Here is a 20165-nt window from a genome sequence, read left to right as displayed (position 1 = left end):
GAACGAATGCACAGAACAATCATGGGTATGGCGAGAAGCATGCTGTTTGCCAGCAGCTACCACTACAATTCTGGGGCAACGTCGTGAAATGCGCAAGCTAATTCTAAACAGAAGCCCAACCAGATCGAATGCTGGAAGGACGTCACCAATTGAGGCTTTGACTGGCAGCACAGAAAACGTGGGAGACATAGCTGTATTCGGATCGCTATGCAGAGTGTTTGGAGACCCAGGGAAAGCAAGATGAGCTCTAAAGAAGCGTTCGGAGTCAGTTACCATCCTGGGGATTTCAAAAGAAATCAAAGGATACATACTTTAACTACATAACACGAACACGAAGAAGGTGATTGTCACCACTCACTTGAAGTCCATAGAGAGGTTCACGGAAGCCCGAAATGCAGAATTTCAAGCGAGAGCACAGAATGTGCTTCAAAATCAGGATGATGGAGGAGCAATGGTTGACCAACACCCATCAGAAGACAAGAAAATCGAAGTGGTAAGGAGGTCCACGTCAAACAAGGCTTCGAACAATAAGAGCAGTAAGAAACCTGCTGAGAGGATGATTACAAGACAAACTTCACAACAAAAGAGCAATGAGGAGACTGCCAATCTAGTGATCAACGATCCTAGAACCTACAATCAAGCAATGAAGAACAAGGATAAAGACCTATGGACTGTTGCGATTAAGTCCGAACTTGACTCATTAGAACAGAACGGCTTGTGGATACCAGTGATGAAGAGAGAAGACATGAAAATATAAAATACCATCTGGGTATCTAAAACCAAGACCTAACGCAAAGGTGGAATAGAAAGACACAAAGCAAGAATGGTTGCATGCGGAAATGAACAAGTCTTTGGTGAGGATTTCATGCTTACATATGCGCCTGTCATGGAAATGATCACTGCCAAAGTGATATTGGCAATGGCGCAACACTGGAAGGTACCAGCTAGACACGGAGATGTGCCTAATGCTTACGTTAAAACATCCGCCGAAGAGGAATTCTTCATTTATATCAAGATCCCACAAGGGGTGGAGATACGGGATCAAGTATTGAAGGAGTTGGGCGTGAATTTTGTAAATGAAATCGTATTGCTACTACTTCAAAGCCTTTACGGCTTGAAACAAGCCTGTAGATTATGGAATCGGTACTTAGTACAATATTGATCGATTTAGGATTGAAACAATCGATTGTTGAACCATTTTGTTCTATAAGAAGGATGATCGTGGAATATTACTCGTTGGAATATACGTGGATGATTTATTGGTCACTGGGACCAATGGCGACTTAGTGAACGAGCTGTTTAATTCACTGAAAAGCTTACAAATCGAGGACATGGGAGAGGCTAACAAGTTCTAGGGAATGAGAATCATCACACGAAGAAGATTATTTTCTTGATCAAGAAAACCATAATGATGACCTTTTAAACCAATATGAAATGAATGACGCAAAAGTTACAAGAATTCCAATTGATTCTGGACATTTAAATGACGAATCCAGCCCTAATTGCACGATCCAAAAAATTTCAGGTCACTAGCGGGGAGTTTGATGTGGATTTCGCTTTGCACGCGTCCAGACTTGTCATTTTCCGTTCATAAGATGACGAGAAATACCCATGATCCGAGGGAACAAGACTTACAACTTGGTAAAAGAATTCTACGACATTTAAAGGAAACAAAATGTTTGAAGTTGAAGATGAGAAATCAAGAGCGAACTGAAGGCTTACCTAATGGTTTTATCACCGGCTACAGCGATGCAGACTTCGCTGCAGACACTGAGGACCGCAAATCCATGATTAAAGGAGTGATCTCTGTAGGAGGGTGTAATGTCGGATGGATATGTCGAAATCAGGCATCAGTGTCGCAATCAACGGCAGAGTCTGAATTCATAGCGGCATCGGTCGTAACAACCAAATAACATGGGCTTTACAATATTTTGGATGGAGTTGGCATTCAAGGGATTCATAAATGGTTACTCTTTGCCGATAACCAAGCAGCTATATTGCACTTGAAAGGAGAAAGTTCGACTTCTAAACTCAAGCATGTCGATATACGCTATAAATATGTACGAGAACGTATCAGAAACGGAATGTTGGAGGTGAAATACGTACAGAGTGAAAAAAAAACTGAAAGCCGATTTGATGACAAAGGCTTTGTCGGCGACTAAACTTGAGGACTCCGCGCGCTTTGTGGTCTCGTGGACGATGTACAGCACACCGAAGGAGTGTTGGAACAAGTTAAGTCTTCACCTAAGTAAGCCAGGAGGAGTTATGAAACTCCCAACCATTTGCATAATTACATAGCTACAAGCAGAATACATTCACTTGAAAACTTACCTTTAAACCACCAGGTCCTTCCTTCCTATCTGTCATTTACAGCACTTTGTGCAGAATTAGCATATCGGGCCACCGATTTAGTTTAACATTATCATGGTCCAAGCGACAACAGTATAATCTGTGCACATACCGTAACAAAGAGCGTGATCTGTGCATAACCATCGTGCTGCTCTACAAGCTAGTTGAAATAAAACAAAAAGCTGCGCTCATTCATCGCTTAATGCTTGCCTTTCCGAAATTCATAACGTGACGTTAGCGTCAAGACGTGCACTAGTCCCCACCTTCAGGCGGTGCTGTTCACAGACCTACTCATACCCATGTAAAACCTGAACAAAGGCTGGCTCAGCTTGTTAGTGTGTAGTGTGCTGCGCTGCTCAAACTTTTCTCTCGCTTTGAATAGGAAGAGAAAGATGATGGTGCAGCGGGGCTGCCGTAGCTTGCGCTTTGAGAAAGCGTAATTTAGGTCACCGTCCTCTCCATCTATACTCAGAACAAGTACGAGTTTAGCGGATCGCCATGAGTAATTATAGCCCTAACCCGAGTCTAATTAACTCTTCGGTTTAAATTCAAAACTGACTTTATTTTTATCTACAGCAAAGCCGCCAATTATTACATGCATAGATTTTCCTAAATATGTATAGTAAAATACATGTATAAACTACTGCATAGATTTTCCTAAATGTGTATAGTAAAATCTAAATACATATATAACTACTGGCTATCCATCCCCGTACCGTATTCTTGTTTGGGTGTGGTCACACATGCCTATCTGGTGTGACACACACCCCTGTTACCAGGTATGTGTAACCCCGTTACAGATGGTAAGCTAAGGCGCCCACGACGCCAGGGCAATCGTGCCGAAGTGGGCCATCAACTTGAGTTATTGATGCAATGGTGACGTTTTCACGCTATCAGGTACTGGTTAACTCATGTAAACACACCGGCCCACAATCCTTTTTCACATGTAGGTGTTGATCGTCGACCAGTGGCGGTTGAGGGCGACCCTCATGTAACCGGCTCTCATGCATGTTTGAGCGTCGACTATCTCCGTGGGTCAGAATGTCGTCGAATGTGGGCATACGTCGCCCTTGGCACGCTCGCGGAGCTGTGCACTCGGAAATGTTCTGTTCGAGACATCTAAGGTAAAGCCACTGGGACTTGCTTTGTCTTTAAGTGTGTTTCACATTCGAGTAGCACATGAAGGCCAGGTTGTAATACGGCTTCAGAAAGCTCAAGATGAATTTACTTTTTCGGTCGAAGTATAGCTCAGTACTTTGCGGGTTCGACCGTAAAGGGTTCATTGCAGCGGCAACTTTGTCTTGCAGACTGGTTGGCCAACACGTCTAATTATAGCCTGTCGCCCACAAAAAACATATGTATATTGTCTGCCTTTGGCATCTGCATTCTGCTTCTGTGTATCATAGCTTCCAGTTTAGTATCGGTCAATTGGCGCATAACGCTCAATATCTTCGAGTGTCGCAACGAAGTGCAGCCAGGCTGACATCAGCAAACTGAGCACTACTGAAATCTACTCTCCTTCCTGGACCGGAATCTCTTTGTGTAGGTGTCTAGAACACGGATGTCGTAAACCCAGGCTCTAAAGTAAAATGGATGTGTATACCAATATTGAACTTGTACGCAAAGAAAGAATGCAAGTCGCTCCAGCATCGCAGTTGTTCCGTGCAAATACTTCGGAGGGATCCTTCACCGCGCAATGAGCGTGTCGTGTCTGGCTACCTGCTTGCGAATGGGCAGAGGTCGATATGTTTAAACTTGTGTATGTTTCTTTGAAGAAAGCTCGCGACACTTGAAACTTATACGCGGATCTCGATCCGACATAATGACAATCCGTAAGCCGTCATAGCAGGAAAAGAACAGTTGCGATATACTTTAACTGGTAACGACTTTGTTGACAGCAACATGGTGTATTTGCCCAAACGATCCACAGAGACCACATTGTCGGAATCATCGGAAGATACTCTACAAAGATTAGAGACAGAGTCTAAACAAATGATTTTGGCCTAGTCGACAGGTTTGCCATGGTGCTGAAACATACGGCAAGGAATCTTACTTGTTGACACGCTGCACACATACGAACACAAGCGTCTCCATGTTTGTACATGTAAACAATCTAGTTATAAGATTTTAAGCGAGGCGGTCTCCCATGGGTTAGCCTCAAGCATTATGTAAATTTGACGTCTTCATCATGACCTCATGCTGTGTATCAACGGGTCAAGACTGGAATACGGCAAGCCTTGAGACAAGGGCAGCGATGTACATTCAACCTCAAAACACTTCTTTTTTTTTCAAAGTTCTGAATAACATATTACCTACTGAATCTGACGTGTATGTGCATCCTCGGTGCGTGATGTCACCCAGTATGTATCAATTTGCATTTCGGGCGGCGCGAAAACACAGCAGCCACAACATTTCTCCAATCAGGCCATCAAAGTTACTAAAAAAGTAGAATCACCATTTTCTACTCACTACAAAGGTGTGGCAAAGATGTCGCCATGCGTGATGACGCACAAAAATATGAGTCATTTTGGCATAACGCACAGCAGGTGTATACTCAGCTTGACATTAGCATATCTTATAGAGAGGTGCTCTTCATAATGAATTTAATACTATCATCTACCGCTTCAAGATAGTCAGCTATAACCAAAATGAGTCTATGGACACCAGTTTGCAGTCAAGCACAGCCAGCCAGGATATCACCCGAGGGCATAAATTGGCCGGATTGGGTTTAAAATTACCAGAATAAGGTCACACATAATTTCCTCTGCAATTGGTTGCCTTTAAAATAATCTTTTGGACGATTGGCGAGAGGCCGGGTGGTTTTGTCAGCATAGCTCACACTCTACTTGTGCAAATATCTCGTCAGACCAAGAATACTGCATGATACACCCGACCATGCGCATGCAACATGCAACATGCATAATTCGCCACTCGCCGTTAGTTTCTTAAGCAAAACGCCAGCTCTCAATAAAAAAATTTGCTTCGTCGTTGCGGTGGGTGACCGCGTCTTTTTAGCTGGAGGATGAAGTCAGTAGGTGCGCCAGGTCATAAGCGGCAACATTGCGAGGGGAACCTTGCTAAAGCGAGATCCTAAAATTCCGTGACCCCCCCCTTGAAAATATTAGATGATAGTTACAGCCCTGGAGAACATACCGCTCACTCTTGTTCGACGCGAAAGTGGACAAACCCTTACCCATTTACCTTGCTGTTGCTTTCTCTCCAGAGTTTTCTTAGTATTGGCGGCGCACCGTCTCGCTATGACGACCTCTACGTGCGTCCGATACAGACATGGGACTATTCCAGGATTCACTTGCCAATCTGCATAATCCGACCGTTGACCTGAGGCGCTTGAGCGGATCGTAACCGCAGATCCAAATATTGCTCAGCGACGAAATATTTAGGACAAATATGTCTCAACTGTCGGTTCCACATGTGAGTGGCTGGTGAGAGCGGTGCCGTGGTAAGGCTTCGGTACGCCCACCTTAGTGTCGCTTAATCATTGTTGGATACAACCAAAAGAGGTCAAATGTATCAAGAACATTGGTTAGTCATATAAAAGGCAGATCGCGCACTTATCGATAAATCCACAGCACTTGTATCAGCCATATTCGAATGTGTTTCGTTTGATTCTGTTGCTGTAGCAAATTCTGACTGATAGCCGTATTGTCGCATATATGATGCGTGACGCAAAATGAAACTGTTGATTTTGGCGCAGAGTGTAGTTAGGTTCACATCAGCTAGCTAAACTGTATCGCCGACTCCTCAACAATATCGGAGACATTTTTGGCGGTGTCAGAAGGACACAGAAGTTCATCGCCCAATATTTATATATCAGGTAAACAGCCTATTGAGAGCATTGATGCAGGTGCTTCACACAAGTGCTTCGGAGATATCTCCCACCACGCGCTTTACACGTTTCGTCCGCCCATCAGTCTGGGAATAGTAAGCAGCGGGTATGTCCAGCCTGCTCTTAAGCTTAGCCAATGGTTTGCTGTTGAGCGTATTTTAGTCCGAAATAATGGCATCGCCAAGTTAAGGTCGACAAAGCGTTAGTCAAGGAGCAGCTTGACTGCAATGCCTCGGGTGATGACATGCACTATCGAGCTCAGATGGTGCACAAAGATCATAGAAACGGTGTTGTCAGGCGTGCTGTTCGTGAACAAAGTATGGTTGTTGCTGACGGGTGCCAGTATTCTGCCAGAATCGACGAAATAACCATGAATACCGATCCAGCGACATGTTTCATACGTGCGCACAAATGTGCAGAGTAACTTGTTCATTTTGAGTACCAGTACATAGCTCTCACCAAACCATATGTCTCTTAAGAGGATTGTCTAATTATGTGCCTCATCTATATTCCCGCGCCCGAGTCCCTTCTTATAGATCCTATCAACACATTGAGGATGAAATGAATCAGGGCTGTGATACGGCGAGCCCTGAAACAAGAAATAGCGATGAAAACGCGCTTGTAAACGCTTGATAGACATACATATTGTTCACCAGATATTACTATAAAACACATATTGTCTGACCGGTATGCCTTAAATATCGCCTCGCCACTGCTGGGCGATGACATTTTGATATACGAAACTGGTCGACGCGAAAGCGTATCAATCACCACATTAGTTGGACCCGGCTTGTATCGTACCTTGAATATAATCTCGAGAAAGGAGGAGAGCCATTTTGTCATTTTCTGCATGAGATGTGGTGACAACGTCGCTACGCATAACGGTGCATGACCTCAATATATCACAAATGCCTTCAAGCTCAATTTGTTTGCTACGCTTGACAAGAGCATACTTCATTGAAAATACTTTGTTATGTGCTAGATAGAGTTTCTCAGTTACTTCAAGCTGGCGGTATTCAAACGCAATAACACGTTCGTGCGTGCTTATTGACATATGCTTGAAGTAAAGCCCAGCCTATGATAATTGAAGCTGAAGCACCACAGATTACACGGAATGATCGATTTGTACTCGGAAAACCGATAAGTGGAGCACATAGAAGGCTTTCTTTCACAGTCTTTATTGTTACCGCTTACTCAAGTGACAATTAATTCCAAGGTGGTTCAGAAGAAGCCATATCGGCGTAATAAGCCTTCTAATTGAGCAAGTAGTCGGCCAGGCCACTCCAGGCCGCCTATTCACATCCTGTTTGAGTAAATCACCGGCCACTCCATAACGGCATCCGGAATTTTCAAAGTTTGCCTGTGGATCACACTGTTCAATGATGTATCTTGAAAAGTGAGACTCTGCGTTTAGTACATATTTTGTCCATATTTAGAAACGGCTAGCTGTGACTTGTACTCTATGCAAGTACCTTTGATTTGGCAAGCTATGTTTGTTTAGACTAGATTTGCTTTTCTTGACTGTAGACCAATAACTATTCGCGAAATAGTTCAGTTTATATGCACGATGAAGTCTAAAGGGCTGTGACACCAGACTGATGAACTTTGCCGGTGTGTTGAACAGCCTCTGGGTCATTATATACCACTTCCAACCATCCCGCAAGACCACTAGAGTGAGTGGATTCATATTGTCTCTCATAAGCGGTAGATACCATCCATTAACGAGGACAAGAGTACTCATCTGACCATGCTGTTCTGCAGACCAGAAGTTTCTAGATATACGCGTATTCACCGAAGCGTTGTGTGTATTGAACTTGTTCCAAGCATGTACAATTTGTATAAAACTAGTCCCTGCTTTAAAGCTATTGCGCTATAACCATGCCAAAAGCGTAATATAAGTGTGCAGTCATTATTTGAGATCTCATCAAAGATTATTAGGAGACGGTGCGTGGGAGTCTATTTTTTCATCACCGAGTTGATCGATGGCTAGCGATCATTGAACCAATAGACATCTAAGATGACATTAATTCTCTTGCTCGACGTAACAGCCTTTCAAGTTGTCAAAGTCCAATACTGTACAAGACGGTTAAACAAACCGTTTAATTCATGCATTTCTGCGCCCCAGGCCGCGCGGTAAAGCTCTCCGTATTTGGTATATCTGCTACCTCGTTATACTGCCACCACTGCCTTCATAAATTGTTATAGAAATAAACGTCTTTGTTACAAGTACCTAGAAGTTTACAATAATACTTGATCAAAGAGCAATCAGAAAAGGTGGGTGAAAATCTAACATTATGCTTTTGAAGCTTAAAGCTCCATAATGTTTAATTAAAAAATTCTCGCATAAAGTAAGCGGTAAACTTACCCGGGTTATCCCTCGTCGTACGGTTTGAACTACGCTCCTCAACGTATCAGCCCGTCCCACGTCACAAAAAAAACTGAAGCGTTGATGCTGACAACCCAAACCCTGTTTATCTCTTTCAGATAGAATTGCTTTTTCTGAACAAAACTATTCGACCTCAATCTCCACAAGGTACAACAAGCCCAGCTCTTTTGCCAGTGTGCCGCCTTGCGCAATTAAGGACTTGGCATTTCGACGCAGAAGTTCGCCGGTCGACCCTACCCGAGAGACTTAATTTTTGCACCTCTTATCCTGATGAGTAGGGGACACGCACTTTATAAATGTTTCGCACTGTCATTGATATAATAGCGGCAATAATTCAGCGCTGATTGCCAGCCAAAGATCTTCCAACTTGGCTGAGGTCCATTGCATCTGTTGCACTCAAAATGCCATAACCCCCGCGCTGTAACCAGCTATCTGGATTGGGAAGTCCAGCGCATCCTCGAATTAGATACGATCAACGAGGTTGTCACGGGTTACACGTATCCTGGTATAAAGATTTGGGTCACACAAGATGGTGTGACTACACAATGGTGTGGCTACACCTTAACAAGAAGCTACTACGTGGCAGGACTGCAACTTGTTATGCACTTTCATTATTTTTACCATTTAGTTAGATAAACGTATAGATTTAGATATCAGCGGCTCTGCCGCAAATAAAACAAAAGAAATACATTTTGGATTTTGAGCGGAACAGTGTGTTTGCCCTGACTTAACGTTGTAGTTACACTAAAAGTTAGAGGTTTCGATTCGGATCCGCTACACTCATGCCGGTTTTAGTATAGAACGTAAGGTCGATGACGTTAGCTTAATTCCCGTAAGCAAAGAGCTACGGTAGCTTCGCTGCACTTGGTAGCACTTCTAGTCAATTTATACCTAAGTCGTGACAACTCATCCTCGGTGATGATGGAGCGAATCTCCTATTCGCCCCAGGGCATGCAAGACCGGCATAAAAAAGCTGATGTCTCTTCTTGGCCGAGGGCGTGCAACACTTTGCCTTGCAAGGAACTGAAGCGATAAGCGCGTGCCTAGAGGCGTTTCCGAGCTATGAAAATGCTCTGCTAGAGCACTCGAAGCAGAGGATTCTAGCGGTGACTGTGTCAATGTCGCCACCGTCAACGACGGATGACTCCTCCTGACTCAAGCCACTCATGGCGAGCGTTAAGACCTTCAGGGGTATGGATAAAAAGAATTCTCTATTTTGGGTGAGAGAGACCGAGATGACTGTGGCATCCGCAATGCTTCAAAATGAGAAACAGCGAGTGGTGTTAGCTACCTCCAAGCTCGGTGGTCGAGCGCAAGAGTGAGCACTGACGTGCGGTACTTCGGTTAAAGCGGCGGTTCTCTTCTGGATAAAGCCGAAGCGCTAGCTTTTGCGAGTGTTCTCGACGCCTAATCAGGCATATCGCGTGCGATCGCATTTCCTTGCCGCCTGATAGAACAATAAGGAATTGGTAGACTTTGTCCAAGAGTTGCGTACTCTTGTTGCCGGGATGGCAGCCGATCCTCTCCCCGAGGCGGTCAGTGGAGTCACAGTAACCTTCGGACTCGTTGCAACCTGCGCAAGTCACTTGAAGGCTCATCAAACCGACGTCCCGTTTCTCACCAGTCTGGTTTGTCGAAGGAAAACGACAAAACTCAGTAGGGCACTGGACGCCCTAGTGGGAAGAATTGAGTTCTGTTGAGCCTCAAAGAGGTGGAGCAGCAGAGCCCAGCCTCGAAAAGCTCTGTGCTTCTGAACACGGAACGTGTATGCAAGCCGGGCATGCTGGTCGTGAAAGCGACCGATAAAGGCTTTGAAAAGCCATGGAGGATCCTTTTTGACTCCGGGGCGTCGGGCGACTATCGTTGCCCCACGATAGGAATAAGTCGGCTGTATAGTGAGGCACTAAAAACGACAATTCACTTAGCGAAGGGGACATATGAAACGGTTCCGAGGGTCTCTGTGGATCTCGGTGTCAAGTTTCTTGGCTTTGATAGCGCGTAACGCTATTTAGTATTAGACTTGGAATCAAGGTTTAACCTCATCCTTAGTATGATAGATTGGAACCCCATGATTCATGGATTGATTGGAGGTTAAAGACCTTGGGCGCCACGCGCACGTCTTCCGATGGAGCTTTGGTGAGTCATGAACCCACCTCTGCCACAAAGCAAAGCGCTATTAGCGCAGACACTGGACCAGGACGGTCAACATGCTAGAGATCGGAGTGTCCGAGTTGTCTAACACTAAGGACGTATCGGACAAGACCCCTGAACGTGGCTCGCGAGCTGAACGTCGAGTAGCACGGTACCCACTGAGCGCTGCTCAAGTATCGGAGCAGTCGCTGCATGCCTTACGTGGCATCGTCCGCCAAGAACCGAGGCATCGAGGGCGAGGCTTCAGTGATGCATGTAGGGTGTCACGTAACCCATTTAGCACCGATCTCGATTCAAAGCAGTTGCTGTATACCAAGAGTGGCATGGTCGGACGAGGTCCGAGGCATTTTGGGCAGTTCCCTTCAGATGCGCGTGAAGTGGCGTTATCCACTGGACGAAGACTGCAAAGCTAGCAGATCTTCGTCGGATGTTGTTAATAACATCAGGGCTCCGATGAAGCAGGAAGTGGGGCTCATACTGAACGACGCGGAGTGCTGCTGACTGCGTGTTCACACCGGTCTCGTACAAACAAAAAACCTCTGTGAAGAGGCAGCGGCAACGTCGTTTATTATCTGCAAGACGCAGGGCGTCGACCTTGACCCAGTTTGTGTCTACTGTAGACAATAGCGCACAGCCTTACAGCCTCGTCAACGGTATGATAGAGAAGGAAAACGGTGACGTCATCCTTGAGGCGTTTCTTGCGGTGGATGCTCTTCTTGGGCTGGACCTGATGTCCTTCAAAAAGTTCGGCAGTGCCTTAAAGGCAGGCAAATTAGCAGAAGTGGTCATTACACGACTGGACGGAGAGATCAACTTATCGTCGCTTCTGGTTGAAGCTCTTCTGGAGGACATCAAGAGGGGGCAGAACGCACGAAGTGGATCTTCAAAGAATCCCTCGGATCTGAACTATCTCGCTTCTAGTTGAAGCTGTCCTGGACGACATCAAGAGGGTGCTAAACGCACGAAATGAATCTTCGAGCCTAAGGAATCCCTCGGATGCTTACTACCTTTTGGTAAAGATATTTCAAGACGTCGTCTCTAAAGACCTGCCGTCGTCCTACCTCCGGACCGAGAGGTGTGATTCATGAGATCGACCTGGTTTTAAGAGCCAAATATTGCGTAGCATGCCAGTGACCCCAGCCCAAGGAGCAATGTGACGTCATTGACGTCTTTTTCATGCGAAGCACGACACAGGAATGATGCATGAGAATAAGTCTCCCTATTCGGCACCCATGTTTTGTTCCCGGAAATCTAACGCCAAGTGGCATATCGTTCACGCTTACACTACCACCATTCCGGTACAAACGCCGATATCGAGAAAGGATGTTCTCCAGAACAATATCGTTGGCTGTACAAAGTACAGCACACTTGACATGGTCGATGGGTATTGCCAATTGCTCATGAGAGCGAGTAATATTCTGCTGACAGCGGTGAGTACACCCCCGAGCGGCATGCTCTGGGAATGGCTGGTGATGCCCCGACGGCTGTCAAATGCAACAGCAACATTAAATCGTCTTTGGTCACAGTTATTCAGATCCCACCGAGCGTATGCACAGACATACTTAGACGACATCGTCGTCCACAGTCGTGCGGGGCTCATGAGGACAGATGAGGAAAACGCCATCGTCCATCTAACAGCGGTGCTCGAGTGCATGCGCACGAAAATCTGTTTGCTAATGCCGATCAGTGCATCTTCGGTGCGGAAGAAATCCCTTTTTAGGGGTTTCATTGGGAAGCGTGGACTCTGAGCGGAACCCGCTAAGGTCAAGGCCATTGTGGACCGGCCGGTTCCAAAGAACAAAAAGAACTTGCGCAAGTGGCTTGGCCTCGCCAAATATTTGCACAAGTATAGCGCGAGTTATGCGGAAATGGCACGCACATTATCGAATCTCCTCAAGAAGGGTGCGGAATGGTGAGCATCGGGAGGCTCTTGATGGGGTCAAAGACATTCTCCTTCACGCACCAATACTCGCATTGCCAGATCCCGATCGTCCTTTTAGTATCGTCTGTGATGGTGTGGACTTTGTCATTAGCTGTGCACTGCTGCAAGCAGACACCGAGAGGCGAGATAGAATGATCGCGATCGAGTCTCGCCAGCTCAAGGCTGCAGAGAAGAACAACCTAGTCTACAACAAGGAAGTAGTTGCGAGGAAGTACGCACTTGTCAAGTTCAGGGTGCACCTGCTTGGCTCAATGCCGTTTGTGATCTACACAGATCTTGCGTCACAACGCATTGCGACTCAGTCGCCTCATCTCTCGCTGAGCAGGGCCAGGTCGCTCTCCAACTTTGTAAGATATTACTTTGAGGTGAATTATAAGTCAGGGAACCAGAATGCTCTGGCTGATGCGTCACACAGACCGGACTATGAGCTTGCTCATGTCACGACCGTGGCGTCGCCAGCGACGGATTTAATCCGCGCCGCATACGCGGTTGATAGTATGTGCGTAGCGCTGCTACAAGCTCTCTGGAACAAGGTGCTTGAAAATTCAACCAAGAAATTGTCGGCGCGTTAACGCGCACGGTTGCACCGATATTCGTTGAGTAACGGGTTGCTGTATTATCACAGATTCGATAGATACGCCACGAATTGGGGTTCCTCATGATGAAAATTAGAATTATCGTATCCTCTTTGAGAACCACGACACCCCACTCAGTGGCTATCTCGGTCGTGAAAAGACCTACAGCTCTGTGAGTTGCCACTACTGGTGACCCAAGCTGTACAAACGAATGAGCACCGCTGTGCGCACGTGTGAGACGTGTCAATAAGCGAATCCCTCTCCGAATGCGGAAGCACCGCTAGCCACTTGACGGTACCCTCCGGGTGTTGGGAGTCCATGAGTTTGGACTTTGTGTTTGGACTGCCGAAAAACTCGGCGAGCAACGGGTCTCGTGGTCTTCGACCGTTTGAGCAAGATGGCTCATTTGCGGCGGTACCGGATATCATCTACAGTGTCGGTACAGCGACGCTGTTTGTCGATCGTGTCTTTTGACAACATGGAATCCCGAAGTCAATAGCCTCTGACCGGTAGCCACGCTTCACTGGGAATTTTCGGTCGACAATTTTCAGGGTGCTGGGCACCAAGTTGACTACGTCAACAGCGGACCATCCGCAGACCGACAGTCACTTGAATTGCGCCATTGAAGACGTTCTCCGCAGCGTCTGCCCTGAGACTTCAGCGCTGAAACACCATGCTACCACTTGTGCAGTGCGCTCTGAGCAATGCATTGTCGACTACGCGCTGTTCTACGGGAATGAGCTTGTTAATCCTCGCGTCTCGCCGACGCCGCTATCCCATGGCTCAGGGCTTGGTTAGGAGGAAAAGCCCAACGGCTAGCTGATGTCAGCCCCCTCACTTTCAATAAAGAAGTCAATAACTTTCCTGTTTACTAGACTGAGTGTCTTCTGACACGTTCGCGATGCGATGGCTGAAAGCTAAGGCCTGCAGAAAGAATATGCAGACGGAAAAAGCAAAAGGAATGTTGAAAACATTGAGGTTGGAGATCTGGTTTAATAAAATTAAAAAAAAACTTCCTACACGTGCCGTTTATACTGTCCTTAAGACAATGCTCTGTCCACCGTTCATTGGACCTTTTAATGTCGTGACCAAGCGAGGCCTTGTGTATACCAAACCTTCCGATAAGGATGCGCACTCACCCGAAGTTTTATGTGGGCTTGCTTAAGCCGTACCGGGATCCGGCGCTTAAAGGTGCTCGGTTACCCAAAAGCTGTATCAGCAGCTGGTTTTGGGCACGGCGTGCAACGATCTCGTTTTCAACGGCGCCAGGCGTTCCACCGTCGCACGAAGTGACGCATTCGTCTGCTTGACGGTTAGGAGCCGCTCCGACAGAGCGTAATATTAGGTAGTCGGTGCACAAAGTGCTCCAGGCTCTCGAGGCCTTCCGCGAAGCGGTATGCGACCTCAGCATGATGTTCAGTGGAGATCCAATAGCGACGAACTTTGTCCTCAGGAGCTCATAGAGCACCGCGAGCCACCGTGCGGCGATCGGCCAAGTCGTCATCGCCTGCAGCCGTCTCTTTTCTACGAGAACGATGGCGCCCACTATCAAGTGAAACGCCTTGTGGGTCAACGTCACGTTGACAGGGCAAAACCTAGTATCTTGGGAAGTCGTGAGGATACCCAAACTCCGAGATCTAGTGGGAGTTTGAGGTGCCACATTTTAGACGCTTATGGTCAAAGGAATCATGACGTTCCGCGTCGTTGTACCCCCCGCATATCGGCATTAGCCGGGGAAACCGAAAGGCCAAGAGTTGAGCTCAAGCTATAGCTCTGAGCTGCTGTGGTCGTAGACTCACCCGTGTGAGAGACCACAGTCCTCGCGGGTTGCGTGATGGATTATCCCATACGTCTCATGGCGACAATACGAAGAAAGTCGGCGATGAGCCTTGAGTTTGGCAAACTCGAGTCGAAGATGACGTTCCATGCGCACGTCCACTTACTTGTGGCCCCGCTGTAATTTAGACAGTGAGGAAAGTTCCCGGTGCCGCTGCACTCATCGCTAAAAGAGCTCTACGTCATCTGCAGCGTGTTTGCCAGACAGGAATAGTCCATATTGTGGTTGCAGGAGCGCCTCCTATCTGAGCTCGAAGTCGAGTGCGGTACCGATCCATTGGGATTTCTTGAGGTACCAAGAAGCAAGCTCGAAGAGCTTTTCATCGCTCAAGTTCAGCTTGTGTAGTGGCCGGGGACCCGACTACGTATGCGCCAAACGATCGAGTGAGCGCGTCTTTCGCTTCAGTAGCGGGACCCGCCGAACTTTCACACGATGGCCTAGGACTGACTGTGAATTCGAGCGCATGAGAGCCGCCCTCAAACTGCTGCTCCTGTGCCTCGTCAAGGCGATTAGTAATGACATCTCTTCACCCAGAAGTCGAGAGGTCGGGAACCGGACTCGGTGTCCGCAACGTTCGTGCAGGGCTCACGTCGCACTTATAGTCGACTTTCTCCGATTCCTCGACGAGAAATTTCGTCGCCCATGGCGAGCGCGGGGTGTGGCACCCGGTTGCCGAGGGCTTGGGATGTGCTTCCCGTGAAGCCGCGGACGTTCTGGCCGGAATTGCACCGCGTGCAGAAGACGAAGACCCGTGGGCGCTATCGAAACCAGCAAGGCTGGGTGTTTTGCGTGTCATAGATACAGGGATCATCGAGAAAAGAATGCGTGAAGAAGGTCCTGGGAACCTAAAGGCGTCTTAAACACGCGAGCCTCGCACGAGTCGACAGATAAATATGAATTGTGGGTACTCACAGTTTTAATGGGGGTGAGTGTAACGGGTTTAAAGTACCCTAGTATAGAAATTGGGTCACGCAAAATGGTGCGACCACACAATGGTGTGGCTACACCTTAACAGAAGCCACGACGTGGCGGGACTGTCACTAGTTATGCAAAGTAATCCGGCTTTACTATACAATAAGGAAAAACTATAGATTTAGATATAGGCGGCTCTGCCGCGAATAAAACAAAACAAATACAGTTTGGATTTTGAATGAAATAGTGTATTTGCCTCGTGTTAAAGTTTGGGTACTCTTATAGTTAGCGGATTGCGATCCGCTACACTCCTACTGGTTCTAGTATGGAACGTAAGGTCGATGATGTTAGCTTAGCTTCTTGTAAGCAAAGAGCTACGGCAGCTTCACTGCAGAGGTTGAGTTCACTGTGAACGCTTTTCCACTACAAAGATAGTAATCGTCACTTTTCGAAAGAGGGTCTGCTGCTATTCTGGCAAGGTGGAATCACATTCACGTCAGCCCTTATTTGAGACTATATTCGTTGAGCTTACAAACCTGTGAGATAGTCTTTGAAATCTATCATGATACTCAAGATGACAACGTGAGCTCATTAAGCGTACTAAAGCTGAGTATCATTCTGTATTGAAAAGCTGCTTATGTTGCGGTGATATGAATTAGGCTGCAGTGTAGAATGTTTATTTACCGTCTTCAATGCAGAGTTCCCTGACTTTTTATAAATATACTTCACGAACACTTTGCGTTACTTAGTGACAAGGAGTGACATTCTGCTCTTTTAAATATGATCAAAGCTAAGCAGTTTGTCGAGTTTGGGTGCGTCAAAGACAGAGATGATTGCTGTGATATGAAACATTTAACGCATGTTGAATCAATAACAGCAAGAAAATTGTTGCAATCGGGAAAAACTATGAGGCTCACGTACGCGAAATGGGCGCTGCGTCCGCTCCAAAAGACCCTGTGCTCTTTCTTAAACCTACGACAAGGTAATTAATAGACAATGAAGAATATATATTCCGAAATAGAAAAGTTGTTTGACGGTCGAGTAGCTACGTATGCAATGGTAGCAGTGTGTTGCTTCCTCCAGGAATTGGCGAAGTGCACCATGAAGTCGAACTTGGCGTGCGTGTACTTTTAAGATCTTAAATCTGTTCGGTTGTTGACATGCTGAGGAGCCTGAATCTCTATGTCAGGTGATCATCGGCAAGGGTGGAAAGGATATCACTGAGAATTCTAGTATGGATCACGTCGCCGGCTATGTATGCTCAGATTTGTAATGGGTAAATTTGCCCTAAGTGGTACCTAAATTTCATTGAAACGACTGTTGCCAGGCCTTGGCAGTCGACATGACGGCACGTGATTTACAGGCCAAGGCAAAAAAAGCAGGACTACCGTGGACGCATGCCAAGGGTTTCGACACCTTCACGCCGATCAGCAATTTTATTCCAAAATCGGCTGTGCCGTCGCCTCAGGATCTTAACATCTGGCTCATGGTGGACGATGAGTTGCGACAAAAAGGCAACACTGGTGATATGATACACAGCATCCCATTTTTAATTTCTTACGTGAGCCGCATTATGATGCTGGAAGAAGGGGACCTGCTCATTACTGGCACCCCGGAAGGAGTTGGACCAGTATCAGCCGGGAGCGTACGTTTCTAGAGTTGACCTATTGGATCACTTCCTGCTTTGACTTCATGATATTTTTGCCTGTAGGTTATTACTGCAGGTATTACTGGACTTGTTGATGTGCGCTTCCGAGTAGAATCTCGCGTTTATAAGGCGTAGATGTACAAGTAAGGAGTACATTTTGTTTTCAAAATGAGCATGCAAGAATCGTTTACACCTTGTTGCTGGAAGACTGTCTAAAACAACACTTACGTCATTTGTTAGTAGAATTTTGTCTACTTATCGGATCGACAGCTTGTCAGCCTCAATCACAATGTGACTGTATTATGCTGCATTGCACTGGGCGTAAGATGCACACATGGTTTAAAATGACATTGCGATTGAGGTTGTCCGTCCAAAACATAGCCGAAACTTTTCACTGATAAGATTGACTCTTATATTCGATCGATATCGAAGCGTACATCAGTAGAAGTCCACGTCTGATAAGACTGCTAATCCTGATGAAGCTAAAATTTTGATAAATTGATGTATCGTCCGACGAATTTGGTGACGGTCCAAGCATTGTGTGTCGATGTGTCGATGTAACAAGTTTCATAATTGCATGTAATCAACGGTCTGGCGCATACTTTCGTCGCAGCAAGCATTTGAGCTTCTGCTACTTTTTTTTGTACAATAATTTGTTGTGACTCCACTTACGAGAACTGTCAGAGAGCCATGATATCAATGCGAAGCCGAAGACATTTTGCTCGAGTGCTCTATCTATACTCATAAGTTTAAGTTTATCTATTGCCGCAATGTCTAGAGAATCACTTCAATCGAGAGCGATGGTCGAGTCGATTATTATAAAACAATAATCTAATTGAGGAAAATGTCTACCATTGCTGTTGTGTGAATCATTCACTCTGACAAAATACTGCGTCTATATCCAATGACGAGGCCAAAGATTTCCAAGCATTGACACCAATGTACAATAGCGAACTTTTGTTTGAAATCTTTGAATAACTTCCCTAGAATTGGCGCATATGTTAAAGAAAATATCTAGTTCTTTTGAGTTATAAGCAAAAAGTAACGGTGTGAGATTTTTTAAAAATTCGTAGTTTGTGACGTAAAGTCTTACAGAATTACTACATTATCCCGACGCAGCCATGAAGAAAAAAGTGCGTGTCGAGACTGCGTCTCTATCGGCTACTGACCATACGTGGTGTGTATTAAGGTTCTTTTAATGGGCAAGTCCGGATCAGGCAAGACGTCCATGCGCTCCATCATTTTCGCGAACTATTTGGGTATCACAGACTTTGCGTTTTTGAATGCTGCCGTACCAAATATTTTTCGAATGTATCCCTTCTAATATGTGTTATTCGATCAGCTCGTGACACGATGCGACTGGGCCCCACATGTGCGTATAGAGCGTAGATTATAGCTTTGTTTCGAGAAAATGACAAAAAGTTGGCTGTTGCTGGTATTCAGTGGACGTGGAGCACTCGCATGTGCGATTTTTAGGCAATTTAGTCTTGAATTTATGGGATTGCGGCGGGTAAGGCAGAAATGTATTGTACGTTACCTTTGATCGCGGGACTCGATAAATTATTCTGGTGGTGGCTTTCTGTAGACAGGATGCCTTCTATGAAAATTATTTTGAGAGCCAACGAGACCACATTTTTCGAAGCGTGGAGCTACTGATTTATGTGTTTGATATTGAAAGTCGTGAAATTGATGTAAGGTTAATGAATGTGCTAATTGCACACATAAGCATTTGACCTGAATGTGGTATGGATTGTTGGCGATCTTAGAAAGACATGGCGCATTTTGACGGCTGCTTAGAAGCAATAGATCAAAACTCGAGTAATGCAAAAGTATTTGTGCTTATTCACAAGATGGATCTTGTGCCGGAGAACCAGCGTGAGCGTGTATGTACTGACCAATTGTTGATTGAAATGTTATTTCTCTGTGCTGATTTTCTGTCAATATGTATAGGTGTTCAATCAAAAAAAGGAAATGATCTTGGAGCGCACAGGTCAACTGCCGACAGTCTGTTTCGGCACCTCTATTTGGGATGAAACACTGTACCGTGCATGGTCATCTATCGTATACTCATTGATCCCGAACATGCAAGATCTTGAGAAACATTTAAACAGCTTTTGCTCCATATGCAGTGCTGACGAAGTCGTGTTGTTTGAGCGTGCGACTTTTCTTGTCATCTCGCATGCCACACACACAAACCACCGTGATATTCATCGTTTTGAAAAGATAAGCAACATTATAAAGCAATTTAAATTGAGCTGCAGCAAAACTCAAGCGCAATTTCAAGGTATGGAGGTGCGCAACTCCAACTTTACAGCATTTATCGATTTCTTCACTGCCAACACGTACATCATGATTATCATGTCAGATGAATCGATCCGTAAGTTCACTTGACGATGCTGCACCATTTGCTCATTCTTGACAATGTTAATGCTTGTATGCAAAAGAACCGGCGACAATTCATTTGAACATCAAGGCAGCTCGACCTGTCTTTGAGGAACATGTACAACAAACGAGTTAA

The 20165-nt window shown here is 45.8% G+C and overlaps 4 protein-coding genes across 4 annotated transcripts; 3 read left to right on the top strand and 1 right to left on the bottom strand.

The window, feature by feature from the left end:
• Positions 1-4844: 4844 nt before the first annotated feature.
• PHALS_08003 (uncharacterized protein) lies at positions 4845-5095 on the top strand (the record flags this gene model as incomplete). Its single annotated transcript, XM_024721564.1, has 2 exons — positions 4845-4895; positions 4931-5095. The coding sequence occupies 2 exons, from the start codon at positions 4845-4847 to the stop codon at positions 5093-5095; spliced, it is 216 nt and encodes a 71-aa protein (XP_024586650.1).
• Positions 5096-5655: 560 nt separating this feature from the next.
• Positions 5656-5955, bottom strand: PHALS_08002 (uncharacterized protein; the record flags this gene model as incomplete). Its single annotated transcript, XM_024721563.1, has 2 exons — positions 5656-5840; positions 5922-5955. 2 exons carry the CDS (start codon positions 5953-5955, stop codon positions 5656-5658), a joined length of 219 nt encoding a protein of 72 aa, XP_024586649.1.
• Positions 5956-16779: 10824 nt separating this feature from the next.
• Positions 16780-17782, top strand: PHALS_08001 (nek protein kinase; the record flags this gene model as incomplete). The annotated part of the gene is made up of 6 exons (XM_024721562.1): positions 16780-16811; positions 16877-16981; positions 17045-17117; positions 17189-17254; positions 17327-17644; positions 17711-17782. 6 exons carry the CDS (start codon positions 16780-16782, stop codon positions 17780-17782), a joined length of 666 nt encoding a protein of 221 aa, XP_024586648.1.
• Positions 17783-18768: 986 nt separating this feature from the next.
• PHALS_08000 (ras-related gtp-binding protein) lies at positions 18769-20165 on the top strand (the record flags this gene model as incomplete). The annotated part of the gene is made up of 8 exons (XM_024721561.1): positions 18769-18780; positions 18837-18906; positions 18990-19019; positions 19091-19157; positions 19233-19338; positions 19414-19530; positions 19598-20024; positions 20092-20165. 8 exons carry the CDS (start codon positions 18769-18771, stop codon positions 20163-20165), a joined length of 903 nt encoding a protein of 300 aa, XP_024586647.1.

Source organism: Plasmopara halstedii (assembly GCF_900000015.1).
Source record: "Plasmopara halstedii genome assembly, contig: Scaffold_3120, whole genome shotgun sequence".
In the NCBI taxonomy this organism is placed as follows: Eukaryota; Oomycota; class Peronosporomycetes; order Peronosporales; family Peronosporaceae; genus Plasmopara; species Plasmopara halstedii.
This window is presented reverse-complemented; position numbering and strand designations above follow the sequence as displayed.